We start from the raw sequence: 18156 nt of genomic DNA, 5'->3' as shown, positions 1-18156 counted from the left end.
AAGGCTAAAAAGCATACCTTTTTTTTAGAGTATTGAGGTATTTTTAGAGTATTGAATGTATTTTCCATCTTGTGGTTGCCAGCTCGAGTTTCTGTTACCATCATCCGAAATGTTTGTTATTAGTGCAACACTATTATTAATTTCATCATCAGAGCTGTCACTTTCATTTTCTGTGTAGTCACTAAATTCTGAATCAGCTATGTCATCAGCATAAGTAATTATTCATTTTTTAACTCGCGATGTACTGGTGAAAGCCATAATAATACTAAATAAATCGGACGTCGGCAAGAAAAAATGTTCGTTTTCATATTAGAAATTCCCAAACAAAAATTTGAAATTGCCTCGTTAATTTAGGCTAATTTTTTAGAAAAATTTATGGACTGACTGTCAATATCGTAAAAGTTTTAAAGATCGTGGGTTATGTTGTCAAGGAATAAGAAAATAATGTTACTACGCAATTGCTGGGAAAGTCGCATAAATATGTCTTTGACACTCAACCCCAGAAAACGCATAAATGTGTCTTTGGCAGCGAAAGGGTTATGGCCAAACATTCTAGATGTGAAAAGTAGGGCATACCTACTTATGATGTCAATCGGCGGTGAACAACCAAGGAAGATTTAAATCAGACACTGCTATCTCCGTTTTTCATTTCAGTTTTATTAGTTAATCGCATTATTGGTAAGTAAATTTGTAGTTTACCAGAAAATGTCAAAAATGTTTTGCCATTTTAGGATTTAGAATTCAATGTGAAACACTCGTATGTGAAACACTCGTGTGTGAAACACTCATATGTAAAACACTCGTATGTGAAACACTCGTGTGTGAAACACTCGTGTGTGAAACACTCATGTGCCTAACACTCGTGTGTGAAACACTCGTGGGTGAAACGCTCGCGTGTGAAACGCTCGTATGTGAAACGCTCGCGTGTGAAACGCTCGCGTGTGAAACGCTCGCGTGTGAAACGCTCGCGTGTAAAACGCTCGCGTGTGAAACGCTCGCGTGTGAAACGCTCGCGTGTGAAACGCTCGCGTGTGAAACGCTCGCGTGTAAAACGCTCGCGTGTGAAACGCTCGCGTGTGAAACGCTCGCGTGTAAAACGCTTGTATGTGAAACGCTCGTATGTGAAACACTCGTATGCATACTAAACAAATGGAAGCTCAGAAACAAGCAACACTCATTCAGATGTTTAGATATTTCAATCTTTGTCAATCAATTAGCAAAATTTGCGTATTGCAGCTTCTCTGGATGATGAACTGGCACCAGCGCACCTCGGTGCTATTGTGAAAGATTTACTTTCAGCCACAGAATTGGATGATGACCTGCCTGTAGATGCGGTAGAACGCGTTGAGTCACCAGAGACCAATTCTGGTGGAAATTTGATTATGCAGTTGCTGCAGCAGTCCACCAAGTGTTCATCCAATCAAGGTTATTAATTTACTTTGAAGTTTTATTAGTGTCTCACCTAGCCTCTTCCAACCTCGCCTCATTCTGTAAGTTGTTAAACAATCTGTCCGTTTGAGGGTATGTTTGTTGCTATAAAGCAAAGATGTACTGTAATGTATTCTGCCCTCTTCGCAGTAACATCGTCGGCATCTCCACCCAAACATGAAGAAAAGCCAACCAATGCGCTGCCTCACGTCCTAAGCAAGCTCCTCGCATCACCTTCTACCTCAAAGCCAAGTAGGTTCATTGTAAACAGTTGAGGTGAATGACTGGGGGCTAATTTGATTGGTTGCCTTTCACTGTTTTGATGGAGGTGGTAGTGTCTAGCTAGTATGGTAATGTGTAGTTGGTGTGTTAGCGTCTAGTTAATGTGGTAGTGTCTAGTTAGTGTGTAGTGTCTAGTTAGTGTGGTAGTGTCTAGTTAGTGTGGTAGTGCCTAGTTAGTGTGGTAGTGTCTAGTTAGTGTGGTAGTGTCTAGTTAGTGTGGTAGTGCCTAGTTAATGTGGTAGTGTCTAGTTAGGGTGGTAGTGTCTAGTTAGTGTGGTAGTGTCTAGTTAGTGTGGTAGTGTCTAGTTAGTGTGGTAGTGTCTAGTTAGTGTGGTAGTGTCTAGTTAGTGTGGTAGTGTCTAGTTAGTGTGGTAGTGCCTAGTTAATGTGGTAGTGTCTAGTTAGGGTGGTAGTGTCTAGTTAGTGTGGTAGTGTCTAGTTAGTGTGGTAGTGTCTAGTTATTGTGGTAGTGCCTAGTTTTACTTTGCATTCACTATTTTTGTCATAACTCAAATATCATTTCTTGGATCTCATGGAACTAATCATAACACTGATCTGTACAAAATCATCTACAAAATGATATGAATAATGGCTGGGTTACATCAAATTGATATGAATAATGGCTGGATTACATCAAAATGATGTGAATAATGGCTGGATTACATCAAAATGATATGAATAATGGCTGGATTACATCAAAATGATATGAATAATGGCTGGATTACATCAAAATGATATGAATAATGGCTGGATTACATCAAAATGATATGAATAATGGCTGGATTACATCAAAATGATATGAATAATGGCTGGATTACATCAAAATGATATGAATAATCGCTGGATTACATCAAAATGATATGAATAATGGCTGGATTACATCAAGATGATATGAATAATGGCTGGATTACATCAAAATGATATGAATAATGACTGGGTTACATCAAAATAAATCAACTTGTTTTCAGAAAAAAGGCTTTTTGAAATAATTGTCAATTCTTTGCTCTCACTATTTTGGACATAACTCAAAAACCATTTGTCTGATCTTCATAAACTAACGATAAAAAATGCTCAGTGGGAAATTCTCTACAAAATCATACCAATATTGACTAGAGAACATTTAAATATGCATGGACTTCTCAGGGATGCAGTTGGTTTCACCACATTTTCCAATATATTGTTGTTGAATATATCGTTGTCGAATTATATTGTTGTCGAATATATTGTTGTCGAATATATTGTTGTCGAATATATTGGTGTCGAATATATTGTTGTCGAATATATTGTTGTCGAATATATTGCTGTAGAATATATTGTTGTAGAATATATTGTTGTCGAATATATTGGTGTCGAATATATTGTTGTTGAATATATTGTTGTCGAATATATTGCTGTAGAATATATTGTTGTAGAATATATTGCTGTCGAATATATTGTTGTCGAATGTTTTGTTGTTGATTATATTGTTGTCGAATATGTGGCTACTCAGCCCTGTCTGCATCTTGCTAAGGTTCACTTGTAAAAATTATTAATAACTTTAGGCATATCAGTATTTAAATTATTATAATTGATTGTTAACTACTGCGATGTTGTGTTACCGCTACACCTACTAATTGTTGTGGTTGCCATGATAATTTTGAAGAGCGTGTCTGTGGATATCGATCATCATAATAATCATGAATGCAGTTCGAATCGAGATTACTAGGGTGTAAATCTGATCTACTCGCTTCAACTTCTTTCATAAGCTAGTTCACAACCTGATCTGAAGCCCTAAAATGTTTTGATGAGCAATTAGAATTCTCTTCAGTAGCGGCATATGAAGTACTAATACCTTGAGAAGCCATTTTGCTTGCCAAAATCTGTTTTCACGCTCCAACGCGTTTCAGTTTTTCTCAAAACTGATAGTAACACAATTGAAATAGGTAAGAATATCAACGGTCATATATCTGCTTGACAAAATAGTCCCTTGTTTGGCTCGGTCTCATGTTTTGACGTCTATGAAAAACTTATTTAAAAAAATACTAAATCAGGCAAAATTAATATCACTATGCCCTAAGTTGTCAAGTTGCTCGATTCTTTTTTTAATACTTTGAAAGTAACGCGATCGAGATGAGTAAAAATTCTATCAGTCAAAAATGTTTTCCACAAAATAGTTGTTTGTTTGACTCGGTCAGATGCTTCGATGTCCAAGAAGTACTGATTTTTAATAATGCTAAGGCGAGTGACATACATGATGCTCTGTCTGTGGGAAAGTGCAAATGTACACGACATAAACGTCTCTATGCCTGGCAGAGTGTTAATACCCAATATAAGTGGATGCTTGTTTGGCAGTGTTATTGTTCAAAGATCTTTGACAGGTTGAAGTTTACTTACCCGGTGACTTACACTCCCACCAAACTACATGTAGGTATCTAACTAGGTGACTTACACTCCCATCAAACTAGGTATCTAACTAGGTGACTTACACTCCCACCAAACTAGGTATCTAACTAGGTGACTTACACTCCCACCAAACTAGGTATCTACTTAGGTGACTTACACTCCCATCAAATTAGGTATTTAACTAGGTGACTTACACTCCCATCAAACTAGGTATCTAACTAGGTGACTTACACTCCCACCAAACTAGGTATCTAACTAGGTGACTTACACTCCCACCAAACTAGGTATCTAACTAGGTGACTTACACTCCCACCAAACTAGGTATCTACTTAGGTGACTCACACTCCCATCAAATTAGGTATCTAACTAGGTGACTTACACTCCCATCAAACTAGGTATCTAACTAGGTGACTTACACTCCCACCAAACTAGGTATCTAACTAGGTGACTTACACTCCCACCAAACTAGGTATCTACTTAGGTGACTTACACTCCCATCAAATTAGGTATTTAACTAGGTGACTTACACTCCCATCAAACTAGGTATCTAACTAGGTGACTTGCACTCCCATCAAACTAGGTATTTAACTAGGTGACTTACACTCCCACCAAACTAGGTATCTAACTAGGTCACTTACACTCCCATCAAACTAGGTATCCAACTAGGTGACTTACACTCCCATCAAACTAGGTATCTAACTAGGTGACTTGCACTCCCATCAAACTAGGTATCTAACTAGGTGACTTACACTCCCATCAAACTAGGTATCTAACTAGGTGACTTACACTCCCATCAAACTAGGTATCTAACTAGGTGACTTACACTCCCACCAAACTAGGTATCTAACTAGGTGACTTACACTCCCACCAAACTAGGTATCTACTTAGGTGACTTACACTCCCATCAAATTAGGTATTTAACTAGGTGACTTACACTCCCATCAAACTAGGTATCTAACTAGGTGACTTGCACTCCCATCAAACTAGGTATTTAACTAGGTGACTTACACTCCCACCAAACTAGGTATCTAACTAGGTGACTTACACTCCCATCAAACTAGGTATCCAACTAGGTGACTTAAACTTCCATCAAACTAGGTATCTAACTAGGTGACTTGCACTCCCATCAAACTAGGTATCTAACTAGGTGACTTACACTCCCATCAAACTAGGTATCTAACTAGGTGACTTACACTCCCATCAAATTAGGTATCTAACTAGGTTACTTACACTCCCATCAAACTAGGTATCCAACTAGGTGACTTACACTCCCATCAAACTAGGTATCCAACTAGGTGACTTACACTCCCATCAAACTAGGTATCTAACTAGGTGACTTACACTCCCACCAAACTAGGTATCTAACTAGGTGACTTACACTCCCATCAAACTAGGTATCTAACTAGGTGACTTACACTCCCACCAAACTAGGTATCTAATCTCAAGTTTTTGATTAGCCACTTATGATTATCAGCCCTCTAATGCCATCTGCATCCATTGAAAACCATGGACTGCATCATTGAAAACCATGGACTGCAGGCATTGAAAACCATGGACTGCAGGCATGGAATACTAGTCCAAATTTGAATGTAGGTCTTCCCACTGAGTACAAGACCCTCGAGGAGCTGGAGGCAGATATAAAGCCAACAAAGATCTCTGTAACACCTGAGCAACCCGACCTCTACAATGCTGTGCAACATCGGAATCAAGCTAAGGCAGATGAGGCTGGACATGACATGTCAGCTTTCAACAAACTAGTTGGAATTTTGAAGGTTTGTAATTGGCTAATTACTATAAAACCTTTATTTGAATGCCATGGTGTTATATTTGTCAATCTTTTCCTTAGAGTGTGGCTTTATTGGAGGTGGCGTTTAAATAAAGGCTGGCGTTGTATTTTTCAAACACCTCGTCAGAATATTGAGAAGACAAATTTAACCCTTTTATGGGCGAATCGAATGTTGCCTACATTCTGCACTCTCCTTCATGCGGAGCGACATTAAGCCTTTGGGTAGAAGAAATCTGCTAACTTACCCCCAGCTGGTCATAGCTCTCTAAATACATATGCATTGGGAAGCTGATACCTGTCTCTACCAGCTGATATCTATTGCTTGCAATTATTAACCTACGGTGATCTTATAGCCTGTTTGTTATAGCAATTTGTTGGAGCTTTCAATTTTATTTCAATCTAAATTTGAAGGCATGTTTTCATTTTATAACTATATGTAACAAGGTTGCATAAAAGCTCATTGCACTATTGATATGTTAGCTACAGTTTGCAGCCAAAACTGGCTTTTTATGTGCAAAAGAAGGAGTTACAAGCGTGGACCCATTGTAAGCCGAGTTCATATTGTCGCAATGATGCTATCAAATAATGCGCTATTAATCTGCAAATTTATAGGTTACATAATAATAATAATAATCTATCAAATGCTACAACTGTATATTCAAGAACAAGTAACATGAAGAAACCATCTTTATAATACATTCAGAAACAAAAATTAACATATTAAAATCAAAATTAACATTTTCAGAACCAAAGTATTAGCATCATTTGCTCGGCCAATTGCGTTCTGATTGTTGTTGTTTTTTTTGGAACCACTCCGTATTCTTGTGGTTGTTCAATAACTTCCACAATGTTTTCTGACTTCAACTCATTTTCTGCACAGCTGAGCTAGTCGACATTAGTGTCCAACCAATTTTTTAGCAGAGCCTAACTTATGCAATGCACTTTAGTATACACTTCTGGCACAAATAAAGAGCGAATCACGTGTAATCAAAATAGCCTAAAAAATTGTTGCCTCAAAATACGTAGTAACACAGATTCCATCGTAAATGCGGAAACTTTTTTCAGATACATCGAAGTATCAAGACCGGGTTAAAAAAGGAACTATTATTTGCCTGATAAAGTTACTAATTATTTTTATGATGTTGCATTCAAAGTTTTAACAAAAGACTGTAAAGACCTAAAGTTGGAAAGCGGATTTCAATACGAACAGAAACAGCAAACGAATTAATTGTTATTGATGTAATTGAGTCATTATTAGTACAGTTATTTAGAAACTTCTACTGATCACTCGCTATTATTGGTCCATAAAAATCAAGAATGTCAAATGGAAGTGGCGTTCAATTAAAGTGGGGTGCTCGATCTTTCAACCCAACTCCCACAGTGGCGCTCGATTTTTTAACCCTACTCCCACAATGGCGCTCTATTTTTCATTTTACATTCAAAAAGAGGTGGCATTCGCATACAGGTTTTACGGCAACTTGCTTGACTTCCTATCACGGAAACATAGAGTGGTGGAGAAATTAGTGTTGTACATGTTATGATACCTTGCCTTATGTTACGTTACCTTGCCTTATGTTATGTTACCTTGCCTTTAGTTTTTTTAGCTCATTGAACATGGTCTTTATCATACTGAAAATACATTAGTTATTGCAAAGGGACAATGGGAGCATCTCTGAATAAATAAGACTGAAGTTATCTACACGTTCTCACTCATCTAATATCTTTAATGAGGTTTACCTTTTTAGGTTTCATATCTGTCTTATTGAACAACATTAAAATTTGATTGTTGTCAATAGAGCCAAAGGTATTTTGCTAGGTTTGTTTCATATTAAACTAGCACCAATGGTAAATTATTGCATACTTAAATATCAGCAACAATGTAGTAATTTGTAACATTGAAAATTCAAATAAATCAACCGATCAGCAAAGTGCCAACAATTCTCCTTGGCCGTTATCTCCTTTAGCCGTTATCTCCTTAGCCGTTATCTCCTTAGCCGTTATCTCCTTAGCCGTTATCTCCTTAGCCGTTATCTCCTTAGCCGTTATCTCCTTAGCCGTTATCTCCTTAGCCGTTATCTCCTTAGCCGTTATCTCCTTAGCCGTTATCTCCTTAGCCGTTATCTCCTTAGCCGTTATCTCCTTAGTCGTTATCTCCTTAGTCGTTATCTCCTTAGTCGTTATCTCCTTAGTCGTTATCTCCTTAGTCGTTATCTCCTTAGTCGTTATCTCCTTAGTCGTTATCTCCTTAGTCGTTATCTCCTTAGTCGTTATCTCCTTAGTCGTTATCTCCTTAGTCGTTATCTCCTTAGTCGTTATCTCCTTAGTCGTTATCTCCTTAGTCGTTATCTCCTTAGTCGTTATCTCCTTAGTCGTTATCTCCTTAGTCGTTATCTCCTTAGTCGTTATCTCCTTAGTCGTTATCTCCTTAGTCGTTATCTCCTTAGTCGTTATCTCCTTAGTCGTTATCTCCTTAGACGTTATCTCCTTAGACGTTATCTCCTTGGACGTTATCTCCTTGGACGTTATCTCCTTGGACGTTATCTCCTTGGACGTTATCTCCTTGGACATTATCTCCTTGGACATTATCTCCTTGGACATTATCTCCTTAGATAGTATCCCCTTAGACATTATCCCCTTAGATAGTATCTCCTTAGCCATTATCTCCTTAAACATTATCTCCTTAAACATTATCTCCTTAGACATTATCTCCTTAGACATTATCTCCTTAGACATTATCCCCTTAGACATTATCCCCTTAGATAGTATCTCCTTAGCCATTATCTCCTTAAACATTATCTCCTTAGTCGTTATCTCCTTAGACGTTATCTCCTTAGACATTATCTCCTTGAACATTATCTCCTTGAACATTATCTCCTTAAACATTATCTCCTTAAACATTATCTCCTTAAACATTATCTCCTTATACATTATCTCCTTATACATTATCTCTTTAAACATTATCTCCTTAGTCGTTATCTCCTTAGTCGTTATTTCCTTAGTCGTTATCTCCTTATACATTATCTCCTTAGACGTTATCTCCTTAGACATTGTCTCCTTAAACATTATCTCCTTAAACATTATCTCCTTAAACATTATCTCCTTGAACATTATCTCCTTGGACATTATCTCCTTGGACATTATCTCCTTGGACATTATCTCTTTGGACATTATCTCCTTGGACATTATCTCCTTAGACATTATCTCCTTAGCCATTATCTCCTTAAACATTATCTCCTTAAACATTATCTCCTTATACATTATCTCCTTATACATTATCTCCTTATACATTATCTCCTTAAACATTATCTCCTTAGTCGTTATCTCCTTAGTCGTTATCTCCTTAGTCGTTATCTCCTTATACATTATCTCCTTAGACGTTATCTCCTTAGACATTGTCTCCTTAAACATTATCTCCTTAAACATTATCTCCTTAAACATTATCTCCTTAGACATTATCTCCTTAAACATTATCTCCTTGGAATTATCTCCTTGGACATTATCTCCTTGGACATTATCTCTTTGGACATTATCTCCTTGGACATTATCTCCTTAGACATTATCTCCTTAGATAGTATCTCCTTAGCCATTATCTCCTTAAACATTATCTCCTTAAACATTATCTCCTTATACATTATCTCCTTAGACATAATCTCCTTAAACATTATCTCCTTAAACATTATCTCCTTAGACATTATCTCCTTAGACATTATCTCCTTAGACATTATCCCCTTAGATAGTATCTCCTTAGCCATTATCTCCTTAAACATTATCTCCTTAAACATTATCTCCTTATACATTATCTCCTTATACATTATCCCCTTATACATTATCTCCTTAAACATTATCTCCTTAGACATTATCTCCTTAAACATTATCTCCTTAGACATTATCTCCTTAAACATAATCTCCTTAAACATTATCTCCTTAAACATTATCTCCTTAGACATTATCTCCTTAGACATTATCTCCTCAGACATTATCCCCTTAGATAGTATCTCCTTAGCCATTATCTCCTTAAACATTATCTCCTTAGTCGTTATCTCCTTAGACGTTATCTCCTTAGACATTATCTCCTTAAACATTATCTCCTTATACATTATCTCCTTAGACATGATCCAATTCAAACCATCGCCTGGTATGAAAATAATACGAGGTTGTAAAAAACTCATGTAAACGACTGATTCATCATGTAAAGCTACATGATGCTCTCTTTCTCCTACATGTCAAGGAGGGTCTGTTTGGATGTTTGACCACTGTAGCTCTCAAGAGTTATGTTATTAAAGCATATGAATTCACTTTACCACTTGTTCATCCAATCATAACGCGTCCTGAAACATTAGATAGTCTTACACTTTTGTATTCATTGTTCTTCCACTCAACAAGTTGTTCAGCAACAGATGTTGAATCTATCATCACCTAAAAGGCGGACTGATAAGTCCCAACCTGAATGTTTTGAATTTAATGTTAATAGGAGAAAAAATTGATTGTTCTTGTGACACTCGATATACATTTTTTGTCACTCATCTTTTACCGAGGTACTAGCTGTCTCTAATTGGTAACTTGTCTTTTTCATAAAAGGACACTGGCCAACTGAATGAACCTGTACCAAAAATGCCTGAAGTAACTAACAAGGAGACGCCCAACCAGCTGAAAAAACTGTTTGAGGAAAAGGTTCGCATTTTTCATCATTTCACTGTTGCTTTTGTCAACTTATTTGTGAAGGCTCGAACTTTGTTACTTAACTGGAGAGTTAGGTCTGGACTAGCATCATTGTACATTTATACTTAGGGCTGCTGATATAAGGTATGATAGCTCTCAAACTCCTTGAAAGAGCCCAACTTCATTCCATTAGGAAACTCTGTTTGGTAGTGAAAGTCAAAGAGTGCGTCGAGATTCGACTGTGAAAACGTGGTCACTTTCCCGAGTAATATGTGAAAAAAAGTGTTTTCACCTTTAATATTTGTTTAATTGCTGAGAGTTCATTACAAACAGTTTATTAACTGACTAAATGCAAATTTATTGCGCTTGTACCTGCTCTCCTAATACCCTTATTTACCTGAACAAAGTGCAACAATATTTTAATGACTTGTGGTAAATGATCGCCTATATAATCTTGTCATTCGCCGAGAAAAATGTGAGAAAAATCGCAATACATTTACTCTATACACAGATATATCATTTCATTTTTCTCTAATCTAGGAGAGAAATTTTAGCCAAAACTCCACAATTGACATAGAAATGGCAGTCATGTTTTCTTATACACTAGTAAAAATATTATCTATCCTGAAAAGTTCATTGTATACAAGAAAAAGTGTTTCTCAAGCACTGGCTTATCGATATATATATTTCTCAAAGTCCATCTGTATGTCATATATCTTTTGGAAATCCGGCTCTAGCTATTATTAGAACAGCTGAGCTGGACAACAATGCAGACTCAAAGTCATGGTTTACCGTCATTGGAAGCCTAACCTTATTAACTAGCCAAGTGGAGTTTTCCATTGGCAATATGCCAGGCTACTAGCTTGAAAGGTACAGTTGTTTGACAAAGTTTTAAAATCTTTACAGTTGTTTTTATTTTTCTCTTAATTTATTTCAACTACACGACATACTTCTCTCATAATATGTACTTTGAAAGTTATAATGGCAAATGTTGTTATATGTTAAATACAAATCAATTTTCTGTCCAAAGACTCGTCTATTACATGGGCAACGCCGGGTGGCACAGCTAGTGGTCTATGTAATTGTCCGTTAGTATTGCACATCCAATACCCAATATTATTGTCTGTTAGTATTGTGTATAAAAACCTATGGTAATTATCTAATCCAAGCCCTATCTAGTTTTCTTACTTCTCCCTTTAGCATCATTATCAATCCCACGGTTAAAGTTATATAATTATTTATAAGGAATTAAAGTTCATAGTAAATATTATATTAAACACTAAAATGTACAATAAATTCGGTATCGTTTCATTCACACAAAATCAAGCCTTTACTAAATGAAGGATGTCAACGAAGAAACAAAAAATGTTGAACTAAGAGAATGAGCATCGTATTTCTTTCAGGTGTTGTAGGAGGGATTTTTCACAAATAGCATATCGTATCAGCTTCAATTCATCGGTATATAGTGTATCGGCATCCCCATGACTCTAGCGTATTCAGCACAACGACTTTCAATATAAGGTATAAAAGTTAATATTTTAGTATTCCTTAGATTGAGAGAACATAGTCCTGCTCAATTTTTTTACACTGAAATAATCATAAACGTGGACCTCCTATACGCATTTAGGAATCCGTGGCAATTTTAGCGAATCACTTTTCGACCATTATTGTTCACTGAATCATTTTCCCCATCATACAGCATTAAAAAATTAAGGTAAAAGTAAGGAACTTGCCGCTGATGATTTTGATTAGTGTAGCAGGCTAAAATATTGTTTTCTGCTAAATAGCTGTTCTGTAAAAACTATGTGAAGTTTCAGATTTTTTTAAAAAACAGCGGCACCGATACCGATTCAGATACTTAACACCCATATCGGCACCGATTCAGATACTTAACACCCATATCGGCACCGATTCAGATAGCTAACACCCATATCGGCACCGATACCGATTCTGATACTAAAATCGGGGCAACTCTAAAGAACTGTACATGGTAATGTTACATTTTATTGCAGATCATAACCACTAAATATGTAACTATAGTTACAAAGCTTACTATACTATTTTATTACCAATATGTACAGTACGTATTTAAAATTTTGATGTTTGTACCGGGAGGATTTTTATTAAATAATTGCTGTAGGTTCCTATACCCCTCCATACAATACTTATGCCTTACAATCCCATCAGCAGAACGAATGGCAGAGGTTGTATGGCATAGGTCCACTGTACATATAATTTGCTATTATAGCACACGCATGCATAACACATAACACACTTCTATTGGCAGATGTTTGCGGCTTTGTACTCGGAGCTAATCAACATCACAGATGCAAATGTCTTTTTACAGATGAACCATTAATTTAGTTCCATTATTTGTGTTGTCTGCCATGATCTTTTTTGGAGGTCAAGGGCAAATACAAAGAGCTGCACCACATATCGCTCGGACTAAAAAGATAGATTTCAATGTCTACTTATAGTTATATATATATCTACTGTTAACGAGTCATTAAGTGAGTCATACTTCACCAGGAACTAAATTATTGTATTTTGCTCATAGATTTTGACACAATACCTGTACTAGGCTTTAAATTCAAAGGGTAAAAAGCATTTGAAGCCTTGCTCTATCAGTGGCATTGTTAGGCTTTGTACAGCGTTGATGACAATAGTTGTTGTCTATGCACATGGACCGTTTTGTCGATGTAGGTAGGTTGAGAAGACATGTTGGAACTGGCAACTATAGCTGTATAGCTTTCAATAATTCCCGCTACTGTCATGCTATCTTGCACTGTATGTTGAAATTGAGAATGATTTTATGACACTTTCTGATATACAATTTTCCTTTGCTGCTATGAATATATATAAAAAAGAATTCCCTCAAGGATACTGATGTTCTTAGCAAGGGGACTATGGTTTTTATTTTGTCTTTCTCATTATCTGCAGTTAACGACCATGAAGGACGTAGATGATAATTCTCCTCTCATCCAGACAGCCTTCCCACGACAGTCAGTGGCTCCTCATTCAGTCCTGACAGCTCCTAGGATGGTGGCATTTCACCAGATGAGGAGTAACTCGCCTGTTGCTGTCGCCGCAGCCAGTATGAATAATTCAGTGTACAGCAGCACAGCTGTGCTTCATTCTGCGTTTGGCAATGGTGGGCCAGTCGATATGCCTATGGCGGCCATTCCTACAACTATGGCAGCAATGCGGCCTCCAGCTGTTTACCAGGCACCTGTCAATCCCATACTTCAGCAAACCATGCATCACGGACACGGCCAGAAACTCTCATCTCCTATAAGTTAGTCATGATTTTATGTTGAGCTCTACAGCCTACTAGGAGGCTTATTGTAATTTATTTCATCAGTCATGGCTATTGTTCTCACAATATATACGATAGGAAGCCTAGTTTGATGGGTTCCCTTAACATGATGTCAATGGTATATTCAAGCTTGGAAATTTGAATTTTGATTCGTTTCAATTATTTATTTATAACCAATTGTTAGCTAGCACTTGGTTTGATTATATTGGAAATATTTAATTGGCATTTCTTTACTGATATAAAGAGCAGTGAGAAGAGAGGTTGACTATCATCTGGCTGAAAATCTCTTTAAAACAGCTATAAATGTTTCTCTTTCTATTTGGTAGATATAAACAAACCTCCTAAATGGATATGTATGCTTGCCTCTCGTCACGCATTATATATTTTACACTAAATATTTCACTAGTGTTACGTGCTACAAATTTTTTGTCATATTTTTCATCTTCGTAGCATGTAAATGGTTTCAACCGTCGCATATTTAATTCTTCGAAGCAATTCAAACCTCCGTTTCAAGGGAGTATGTTTGGAAACATCGTATCAACAACGAAGTACTGCGCATCATGTAAACATCAATATTCGTATTATTGCACAAATCTTTGCGATCGGAGGTTGGATTTTTATCGTCTTCATTAATGATGTCCTTTCATCATCCCTACACAGCTATGTTTTAACGCACGTCTTTTAAAAAGATAATCTCCGAAATAAAAAATATTAACTCTGAAATTGAAAGAAAAATTTCCCACACGCTTTGACATTTGACCTTAGACGCATTTTAGGAGTGTCAGCCGCGATATAAAATATGCGCCTCGTTGTAGATAAAAGCGCAACAGGCTAATATAGAAAACGCCGAGTTCTGCGACACTTTCTTCGTAGCACGTAAATTCGTCAGCTAGGAACAATTTGGAGTTGTGCAACCATTCATGCATATCATGAAAATACGTCCTCCTCATTCCTACGAAAAAAAACCTCAACTTCAAAGCTCAAAAATTCGTAGCGTGTAACACTAGCGTTTATCAAGCCTATTATACACCTGTGCTTTGTTCAATGGGAGCTGTTTGAAAGTTCTGCTACTGTTTTTATAGTGTCATTAAGTGTCATACCCTTGTGTTGCACCAGTCCCAAGTGCTCATATTTGTACCCTTGTGTTGCACCAGTCCCAGGTGCTCATGCTTGTACCCTTCTGTTATGCAGTGTTCGGAGCCCAGCCACCTGTACATATAGTAGCGCCTGCTCCAATTCATCCTATAGCAGGACCAACGCAAGTTCCTCTTATGTCACAGCAGCAGTCTGTTTATACGCATAATATCACCTCTGTCAATCAACAGTTTGAACAAATGTCTGCTGGGGCTTCTGTCAAGGTCGGTATTTACTTGGCTAGGGAAGTATTTGCTGTAACTGTCACTGTTTGGTGCTGTTAGTGATATGAATAGGCAGCGTAAAATGACATTTGCATGTTATCAACCATTATACATAGTTTCAACTAAAACTGTGCTACTTTCTATGTGTCAGCGCATATTATGGGCCACTAAGGGTTCGCTAAGGAGTGCATATACTTAACCGCTTTTCTGTTTGTTTATGTAGCCTCTGCAGACAGCTGCCACAGCCGCTATGGCCTTCACACCGACCTCTGTCATTCGCAAAAGGGTGAATGACAAGGTGGAAGAGAGACAGAAGCAGGGTGAGGCAGGTCCTTTTAACCAGCCTTACCCTACTGGTCTAAACAAGCAGGCTTCACCACAACCACTGAGACCCATTGTTAAAAGTAAGCAACTCCCCACAGCTGGCTGTAGTGGGTTTGCTTTAGAAATTACTACCATTGTTGCGGGTGGTTTATCTTAGGCTTAAGACTGGTTCGGTTTGCTGAGCCCGGTTTACACCAGGTCTCACACAGGCATGATTTGCTGAAGGTAGCTTTACACCAGGTGCAAGTCTCATTCTCTTGCGCAGTCATATTTATATTAAGTGATTTACAAATAGAATTAAGCTGTCAAATCCTTTTAAAATAAATGCTAAAAGTGCCATACTTTTAACTTGTTCGCATGAATGTTTTGTTTTGCAAATTTGATACTTTTGTTTGCACTTTAATATTAAATAGCTAATAATGATCTACTAATTTCTGTTCCACGTTCATTTTTAAATAATGAATTTTAAATTAGCGTAATTACTTTCAGCAGTGATATTTGAATCATTGGGGCTACCACTATCATTAGTTTTGCATTTGATTATGTGATATACCTTGTGAATTGGTTGTATGAGATATGTAGCAGACAAACACTAATGTTACATGCTACCAAGTTTTGTTGTGTTTTTCATCTTCGTAGCATGTAAATGGTTTAAAACGTTGAATCTTTAAATTTTCGAAGCCATTCAAACCTCCGTTTCAAAGGGGGTATTTTTGAAAACATCGTATCAACAACGAAGTACTGCGTATGATGTAAACATCAATATTCATATTATTGCACAAATCTTTGCGATCAAAGGTTGGATTTTCATCGTCTTCATTAGTGATGTCCTTACAGCATCCCTACGCAGCTCTGTTTTTAATGCACATGTTTTAAATATATTATGTTCGAAATAAAAAATATTAACTCCGAATTTAAAAGAAAAATTTCTTACACGCATTGACATTTGACCTTAGACGTATTTTAGGAGTGTCAGTCGCGATACAAAATATGCGCCCCGTTGTAGATAATAGCGCAACAGATTAATATAGAAGATGCCGAGTTGTACGACAATTTCTTCGTAGCATGTAAACTCATCAGCTACAAACAATTGGGAGTTGTGCGACCACTCCTGCGTATCATGTAAATTCATCCTCATGAATCCTACGATCAAAACCACAACTTCGAAGTTCAAAACTTTGTAGCGTGTAACACTAGTGATAGTGTTGCGTGAATAACCTAGAAGTCACGTGTGTTGTAGATAGCAGTCAGACATCAGTAGCTGAGCAGATGCGACGCCTCGTGGAGGAGCAGAGGCAGGCGCAAATTGGGCAGGCAGTAGCGCCTCCACAATTTTCTCAGCCAATTACTCTGCAGCACCTCGCTCAGTCAGGCCCTGTCTTTCCTCCTATTAGCACTGGAGTAATTGGATTTCAGCAAGCAATGCCATGCAACCAGCTCTTCCAGCATAGTAGCTCTTCTCAGAATCGCCCTCTTATTGAACTAAGTTAGTTTTTCAATTGATTCCTTTTAACTTGCTTTTGTTGAAAGAATATAACATATGTCGCATGATATGATTATTGTGTTTATATTGGTCATAAAAGATTTTATATCTTTGGTAATAAATCTCTGTGGAAATGTATTTTTCTAGGACAGCATGATATGATCTGTTTAGAATATTACTACATTGTAAGTGAAGGAAGTGATGACTTAGACTGTTAACCTTCTGGTATATTCCACAGGCACCGACTCGTCCCTCCAATCAATGCAACAGTTGGCCTTTCTCCAGCAGCAGCAGTCTCAGCAAATGGCGGGGATGAGCTCTGAGCGTGCGGGCGCTGACCACATCACAAAATGGTTTTGTGGAGCAGAGCTGGCTAGTCAACAGCAAGTTCCTTTACCCAAGCACGCTAACATGCTAAAACTGGAAGATGTTGAGCACTGAAGCTATCTTATATATGTCTGTCTCATAGAAAACTTCCTTCACCGTGAAATGTACAGTCATGTAGCAATATGTAAATATGGGCGTTTCCATTGTATCCTACTTAAACATTCTTGTCAGTTGATTTTGTGTGTTGATGCCTTACTGGCAATTGTACAGGTATTTAATGCCAGCCAATTATGGGCACTCATGGTCTTTGTGTTTAACTGAGTCACCCTTGTTCGTTCTAGTTTTAATATTTGCGCACTACTATGTCAAGGTCATGAATTCTTATCAGTTTGCCAAGTATGCTAAAATTAGCAATGTGCAAGCTTGATTTTAGATTACTTGATTTTGTCTAATAATTGTCATTTTGTATAACAAATCATGTTTGAGCTTTTGTCACCTAAACAAAAAATATGTTCGGGTAATGAGTGATTGTACTGTGAAGTTTTTACTAGTATGAATGTGCGATCGCAAGCAAGATGTGTAGGATTTTTAACAAAAAATTTATAAAAAACTATTCTGTACAAAAACCTTGCGCTATCTGTTGTTACCTATTTAGCTGTTACCTTTCGTTAATAAATTCTATTTTTATGGTATTTGTCTCTGCTCTCATATTTGATTGTTGGCTAGGTAGTGTTTTGCTCACATCATTTCTTTGAAAATTCTATTTCTTGCATTATAGAAGTAGGAAAGAGATTACAGCTATGAAGAGGTT

At 37.1% G+C, this 18156-nt stretch overlaps 1 protein-coding gene across 3 annotated transcripts in view; it reads left to right on the top strand.

Annotated features, from left to right (window-relative positions):
• LOC137387270 (uncharacterized) overlaps positions 1 to 18037 on the top strand; it is a 44060-nt gene extending 26023 nt beyond the window's left edge. For all 3 annotated transcript variants that reach the window (XM_068073617.1, XM_068073618.1, XM_068073619.1), the window contains 9 exons: positions 1237 to 1425; positions 1579 to 1680; positions 5686 to 5864; positions 10457 to 10549; positions 13478 to 13832; positions 15045 to 15211; positions 15435 to 15615; positions 16776 to 17021; positions 17257 to 18037. In XM_068073617.1, the coding sequence (XP_067929718.1) occupies positions 1237 to 1425; positions 1579 to 1680; positions 5686 to 5864; positions 10457 to 10549; positions 13478 to 13832; positions 15045 to 15211; positions 15435 to 15615; positions 16776 to 17021; positions 17257 to 17459 (1715 nt within the window). In that variant the 3' untranslated portion in view covers positions 17460 to 18037. The remainder of the gene's footprint in view (positions 1 to 1236; positions 1426 to 1578; positions 1681 to 5685; positions 5865 to 10456; positions 10550 to 13477; positions 13833 to 15044; positions 15212 to 15434; positions 15616 to 16775; positions 17022 to 17256) is intronic.
• Positions 18038 to 18156: the final 119 nt, after the last annotated feature.

The sequence above is a fragment of the Watersipora subatra genome, chromosome 2 (genome assembly GCF_963576615.1).
Source record: "Watersipora subatra chromosome 2, tzWatSuba1.1, whole genome shotgun sequence".
Taxonomy (NCBI): domain Eukaryota; kingdom Metazoa; phylum Bryozoa; class Gymnolaemata; order Cheilostomatida; family Watersiporidae; genus Watersipora; species Watersipora subatra.
This window is presented reverse-complemented; position numbering and strand designations above follow the sequence as displayed.